Genomic DNA, 7,344 nt, shown 5'->3' with positions numbered 1-7,344 from the left:
GGTATAAGACAGCTAAATAGTTAATTAAAGGGTTACCTGGACTATCTGCACTGACCCTGTGCAAACTCACAAGACAAGACTATATATACACACTATATACACTCAGACACACTACACTGACACTTCCACACACATTCACATACACTACATACACACACACACCGACACAACGCAAACACACATACACACTTTTACACTCATCATATTCTGCTGCTACTCTGTTCTTAATTGTAGTCTTATTATTATCTAACCTGATGCCTAGTCACTTTACCCTGTCTTCATGTACATACTTTACCTCAAATACCTCTGCACTATCTGGTACTGATACTCTCTGTATATAGCTTAATTCTTGTGTATTTTATTCCTCTTGTGTTATTTCTTTTTACTCAAATTTGTTTACTCTGCATCGGTGGGAAAGGCTCGTAAGCAAGCATTTCACGGTAATGTATACACCCGTTTTATTCGGCGCATGTGACAAATAAAATTATATTTTGATTTGATACTTAGGTGCTGATACGATATGTATTGCAATTCTCACAATTCAATGTGTTGAGATTTGATACTGTGTTTTTATTGTGATTTGATGATCCAAGCATATTGCTCACTATATGTCTGCTGCAGAGAGAGAGAGAGCATGAGAAAATGTGTACTAACAGTGCTGAAAACATGTTGGCTCACTATAAAGAAGATGGAGAACAAGCTATATGATGAAAAAATACCAGTTTTGGTGGAAGCATGACTCATTTAGAAAATAATAATGACCAAAGCACTTGAACCATGTCTTGTTTTAATGAACATCGACTGTCATTACAATTGTGAATGAAGATTTTCACACTAATTTATACACCTTACTGAATAACATACTTTGGCATCTTCAGTATGAGAGGAAGGGATAAAGGATTTCATGCAAGCTTCAAGAGTCAAGCTCTGAGAGTAATATGCTGACTTAGAAAAAAAGAATATGTACAATTTAAGAGATTAATCAGCACATAGCTGTTATGATCCTCTCTTTCACTTATACATCAATGCAATAAGATAGCATTGCATAAGGAGTCAGTCACAAAGTGTATCTTTATTTGCAACCACAAGTTATTTAACACCCCTACAGTTGATTTCCAAGCCCCTGTGAAAAAGCGAATTAGCATAATAAAAAAATGTGCCATCAAAATACGTCTGTTTAAGCTAGAAATAGTTTTTTTTGCAATCCACAGCATCTGCCAATGGCGGCCTTCCACATCTGCAGTGGAAGGTGGCCGAGCTACAGCAGTGTTTGTCAGATCATGAGACAAACACTGCAAACTAATATGACCACTCGGGAAAAATGAGACTCTCACGAACACGGGGGTGTTCTCCGTTTTGCTCTATGACCCCCACAAGCGTCATGGGACTCGTCTGAATTCAGTACCGCCGATCTGCCAACTTCTGTCTGTAGCATCCAAACAGTTTGGGCTACACACTAATATGACCACTGTATGGAAAGGTGAGGCTCACAAACACGTACATGTTGTTTTGCTCTAGGATGCCCACAAAGCTCACAGAACTCGTCTGAAGGTAGCCCGGTAGCAGTTGAACAAAAATGTATGGAAGTCAGTGCAGGCTGCTGAGGGGAGGACAGCTCATAATAATGGCTGGAAGGAAGTCAATAGAATGGTATCAAACACAGGGAAACCACGTGTTTGATGTGTTTGGTACCAAACATGTGAGTCTCACATGTGTTTGGTATCAGCAGCCTCCACTGATGATATAGGACAGACATAGGACAAACACTTTAAAACAAACTTCCTTATGAATTATTTTTAACTATCTGTTTTTCCATGTATGAATCTGTCATTCAATGTGTTTCTATGGGATAATAGCAATAAGTCCAAAGGGGTTCTGCAATTTAAAATCAAATAGCTAAATGATCCTTGGTATGACCATAAAAAAACTATTCCATATATTATACTAGTAGCACCCACCGCCCCAGTTTATACTCTTAAAAATGTATCCAAATTGTTCCCATAAATTTGTTTCTAGCTAGAATATAGTATCCTTTAACCAACCCCATAATCTTGTGAGCCACAAGTTGACCCCTAGCTCTGATAGGTACTGTATTTCAGGTGTGAGCATTTTCCGACAGTGTTCCCTGTATTTGGGGTCAATGTTTTTCCTTAAATTGTAACCCAGGATGGAGTTCTCTCCAACTGGCTGCCAGGGAAGCAGATCTGTGTCCCGAATCAGCCCAGCCTCCACTGCTCCCCCACCCTCAATGCACATGGCAGCCATTTCTGCATTCCTCCTCCTCAGCTCCTTCACTTCCTGCTCCATCCGTGTCCGCCCGTATGCCTCCACCTTGGCCCAGAATGTGGCGTTAAAGTGCTGGTAGAGCCTCCAGTCGGCCCCGTTCCACTCCCGGGCCTTGGCCCTTAGTGCAGGGGTCAGTCGTGACACAGATGAGTCCTTGCGGGCATTGAGCTTGAAGAACAGCATATCTTCCATCGTCCAGCAGAGTGTATCTTTCAGCAGGATGAGAGACTCCTCAAAATGCTCCGCCATCAGGACCAGCTGGAAGCGTTGGGACAAGGTCTGAATACCCCTCTCCACCAGAGGGTGGTCAGGCTCTAAGTTGTTATCAAATCCAAAGTCAAAAAAGAGCAGGTTCTTGAGGTAGAATGAGTTGTAGCTCCCTGGGGTGTAGTAGTTCATGGGTTCACGCAGAAACTCAGCCAGTTTGCCATCTCCGTGGATCCCCCAGGTGAGGGGAATCGCTCGGCTGTAATAATGGAAGGATGACTCAAACAACTCTGCCGGGTCTCGTAGGATGGTGAAATAGGCAGCGTCTGCTGGGAGGAGCTTTGCCACCTCATGCCCATTAAAGCGCATGTGGTTACATAAGATGTTGAAACATACCCCAGGCTGGAAGTCTTTGACATGGGAGCAAAGGAAAGGGGATGGGTAGGAGAAGTCATTGCGACCTTTAGGAAAGGCAAACTTTAAACCGTGCTTCTCACCGAAGCGGAAGATGATGTTGAGTAATGTGCTGCTGGCAGTCTTGTGGGTCTTCATGAACATGATGTCCACCGTGGGCACACACTCCCCTGACAGACTTGTTCTGCTTTGAGAGTAGTTGGTCAAATTGTGGACCCATGTTTGAGATAAGTGGTGAGAACACGACAGAGCCACTGTAACCCTGTAGAGAAAAAGTGAAAAAAGAGTAGACTGACATTTATTTTACATTTTATGTTACCTATTTATGTCAAATTAATTGATTTAAAAGTAAATCACATCGTATAGCAAATAATAGATAGAGACTGTATTTCACAACAAAAGTCCAGCCTACACTTACTTTTGTTGATTGACTTGTTGGGCTGCTGGGGTAGATAAGCAGTGCAATACCACCATGAAACTGGTCAATAGAACTCCTACAGCCAGTCTTCTTGCTATTGACTTGCATCGTCTTATCCTCACACCAAAACCAAGCATTCCTGCAACGTCAAGCCAACCTGGAATGAAAGGCAGAGTTGACGCAGATGTCAAAGTGAACTGTTCTTTGTCATCAAGTGGTTTGGGCTCTACTCATTTGCCTAATTAATAGGCACATACTGTGTGAAATTATTCCCATGAGCACTTTTCCCTACACATGCTCCCGTCAAAATGTTAATGGAAACGCACAGCCTGTCCCAGTCACCCTCATGGAAATCTCTCTGAATAGGTTTAAATGAATCAATTAACCCTGAGTAATGTCACGGGGAAAACCAAATAAAACGGCCAATCCGTGTAGAAGACAGTCATCGTGAATAATGTTTTTTTGCCATAGTTTAGCTAGATAATAAAGAAGTCCGTACTTACTATAATGATTGGAACAGGAACTTCACAGGTATTTCATGGCCATCACAGACATTGTAGGAACAAAATATAATTTTAATAGCACAATGAATCTTGGAGAGGCCCTGTGATAAAATAATGCAGGGAAATAGAGAAACCATCTAGCGAAAGAAGAGTCTGATAAGCCCCAAGAGAGTGAATGTGTCATCATCCTTTTTCCAAACAACAAGACACTGCCCCCATGTTTACACATGAAACATGTTTTAGCTTTTGACATTTTCCTTTCACAGCAGCAAGGGCATTTTTCCAACTCCTCAGATTGTTCCTGCTGTGAAAGGAAAATGTCAAAAGGGCATTCATTCAGGACTTCGTAATCATGGTAGCAGCCACATTAGTGTAGAAGCCAAAACAACATTTGTTTTGGCTTCTACACTAATGTGGCTGCTACCATGATTACGAAGTGCTGAATGAATCGTGAATAATCCGTGAAAAAGTTACAGATATCATACCCCCAAAAATGCTAACCTCTCCTGATGTTATTGTAATGATGAGAGGTTAGCATGTCATGTGGGTTTGATATTTGTGAGTCTGTAACTTTCTCACTCATCATTATTTTCAATTCATTCAAGATTATCCATGAGCATGGTTGCATTCACAGCAATTTAGACATTTTAGCAGGGAAGCAAACTAGTCACCTTTCGGCGAAATTCTCCGTTTTGAATCCAAAATAGGTAACCTACGTGATTCGTGTAGATCCGATGAGAAAAGTTTTTTTGGGGGGGGTGATGCACGTTTGGCGCAATACGGGCTGTATGCAAGGCTCAACGGTCGTTCACATAACAACAGAACGCAGCACGCGACGAAAGAGAATGTACAACCAACTGCTAGTTACAGCATCAGCGCGCGCACTAGAAAGCTACAGCAGCGCGCCTGACTACGGGGGTGAGAAGGTGATGAATGAAGCGTACTTCATAATCTGTAACCGAAAACAACTGGCATTTGGAAAGTTTGAGGTAAGGTAGTAAGTGTGGTGGAACAAAAATTGTTAGCATTGTTAAGTACCTCTTGCTAGCTGGATCGAATTCTCCCTGTACATTAACGTTATGTGGTTAATTTTCAGAATGAGAGAATTAGGTGAAAATGAGCCGTTGCTTGTTGAACAAGTGGATTCAGGGATGAATTGGAGTTTGAGCTAGGCCTTGTTTAAACTGGATGCCACTATAGAGGTGTAAGGAACACAACACACTTTCCCTCTTTCTCACTTTTTCAATGCTGTAGATAAAAATGGGTATGGCAGGTTTACTCTGCCTGAAAGAGATCAATTATGCCAACAGAGGGTTTCATGCTCTGCTGCTGGCACATTGTAGAACAGATGTCCACAGGCAGAAAGTGTACAATGTAATAACGTGCAGTGTAGCTCAAAGCTATTGCTTTTGTTGTGTGTGTGAGTGGGGGGGGGGGGTATTTTAGTTTTTGCTCAGTGAACGTTATTTTTGCACACATAGCCTTGTGCACTTGGGCACATAGCCTTGTGCTGCAGTGGCCACAATAGTATAGAAAAAATAGAATGCCTGTTTGTTTCATTCTATTTCTACTTTAAGATCTGTTTTCCCCAAGTGCAATATTTAAATGTGTGTGTGGTCACAAGCGTTCTATTATGAAAGCTGTCATTGCTAACTACAATATTAGTGTATGTTTTTTTTCTCTGGACTTGAGTCTCATTTGCAGTATGCAACAATGTCTAGGCAACAAATAACATTGGATTGCTTTCCTAAATTTTTTTTGCTGTGAGTTCAGTGGCGATTTTAGCATGTAAATCTTGGTGGGCAACACAAAAAAAAGTGGGATGCATGCCAGCAAAGCCACTACACAACACAACACAATACATTAATTGCACTATAACGGTGACAAACGGTGCCCACAAACAGTTAGGCCCTACATAAAGCTGGCCCAACACCTTACCTCTGCTACACCTGGCTATCAGCAGAGCCTTGTCTGGCAGCGAAACAGTTCATTCAGCCTCATTTACTGCCTTAAAAAAAGAACTTAGCTGATATGTCTGACTTGCTTAAATAAATGTGGTTTCTACTGACAATTGAGATGTACAAACTATGGCATAAGGGGACGACAAGCGGATAAAAGGCAATCTGTTATTTTGATTAAGACATTAATGAGCGAGCGAGGACGGACGTAGTCAATAACTATTTGTTCAGCACTTTTGAAATGTACAGCGACAGAATTCAGAACATGGGCAGTTCTTACAGTGTACTCCTTGTACACCAAGTCAGAACCGTATGATAAATAAAGGGGGCATATAAACAGACAATGAAAGCTCTTACAATATTCAGTGATTACATTTCTCTAAAACAGGTTATAGGCACCACCAAGTTAGAACAGTAGGCAAAATTAAGAGGTGAATATAGGCCAAATTATTAGGGTGAGGCATATTGAATGCCGTGTGGGGCTTTGTGTGATAAAAAATGTATATGTCAAATAACACTTTGACTCGTTAAATAAGCTTTTAATTTGACACGTCAAATAACACAATTCTATTATAGAATGTTGTATGTGCTGAATTTGCACGTGCAAGCCAAGTGCCACCACTACTATTAGTAGCACTGTCAAAACTGTACAAATTCTCTGGATTTATGGTGGGAACTCGGAAAAAAGAACACACAGCCACTCCACTGAATAGCAGGCTATTGATGGCTTTGCAATGCTTGCAGTTAGCCAATAATTCCTTCCAAACCACTCATTGTTGAATTAGCAATATCCAACTTCTTGTGGAATGGGTATGTCCAATGGCCGATGAGCACTGATACGTTTTATCTATAATTTCACTTCATTATTTCTCTTCATATGACAAGGATTGAAAAGGATTTGCCATTAGATTGTCGACTTGATTTGTAATGATGACTGTTAGCTAAGATTTTGAAAGTAAGAAAACCAAATAAAACGGCCAATCCGTGTAGAAGACAGTCATTGTGAATAATGTTTTTTGCCATAGTTTAGCTAGATAATAAAGAAGTCCGTACTTACTATAATGATTGGAACAGGTACTTCACAGGTATTTCATGGCCATCACAGACATTGTAGGAACAAAATATATGGTGGAATGGTGGATAAACGATTAGAACCATTTCCCTGTTTGACCGATAGGTTTTATGGGTATTTTGACACCTCCACTGTAGGGCTCTTTGGGTAGAGTAGTGAGAGAAAAAACATACATTGAATATACCTTTTGAGCATGGTGAAGTTATTAATTACACTTTGGATGATGTATCAATACACCCAGTCACTACAAAGATACAGGCATCCTTCTTAACTCAGTTGATGGAGAGATAGGTGATTTTAAAACAGTTACAGGCGACTTTAAATTGTGACTTTAATACAGTTACAGAATTTTATGGCTGTGATAGAAGAAAATTGAAGATGGATCAACAACATTGTAGTTACTCCACAATACTAAGCTAATTGGCAAGTGAAACGAAGGAAACCTGTACAGAATAAAATATTCCAAAACATTCATCCTATTTGCAA

General features: G+C 40.6%; 1 protein-coding gene across 2 annotated transcripts; it reads right to left on the bottom strand.

The window, feature by feature from the left end:
* Nucleotides 1-770: 770 nt before the first annotated feature.
* LOC112257553 (galactosylceramide sulfotransferase) lies at nucleotides 771-6,927 on the bottom strand. 2 transcript variants are annotated; one of them, XM_024431210.2, is made up of 3 exons: nucleotides 6,844-6,927; nucleotides 3,326-3,482; nucleotides 771-3,169 (listed from the first exon to the last, which is right to left on the bottom strand). In XM_024431210.2, the coding sequence occupies exons 2-3, from the start codon at nucleotides 3,460-3,462 to the stop codon at nucleotides 2,017-2,019; spliced, it is 1,290 nt and encodes a 429-aa protein (XP_024286978.1). In that variant the 5' UTR covers nucleotides 3,463-3,482; nucleotides 6,844-6,927; the 3' UTR covers nucleotides 771-2,016. The 2 variants fall into 2 exon arrangements, with proteins under 2 accessions (XP_024286978.1, XP_024286977.1); XM_024431209.2 differs by lacking the exon at nucleotides 6,844-6,927 and adding an exon at nucleotides 3,829-4,028.
* Between the last annotated feature and the right edge of the window lie 417 nt (nucleotides 6,928-7,344).

Source organism: Oncorhynchus tshawytscha, linkage group LG09, assembly GCF_018296145.1.
Source record: "Oncorhynchus tshawytscha isolate Ot180627B linkage group LG09, Otsh_v2.0, whole genome shotgun sequence".
Taxonomy (NCBI): Eukaryota; Metazoa; Chordata; class Actinopteri; order Salmoniformes; family Salmonidae; genus Oncorhynchus; species Oncorhynchus tshawytscha.
The sequence above is the reverse complement of the archived record's forward strand: the minus strand, read 5'-3'. Positions and strand labels throughout refer to the sequence as shown.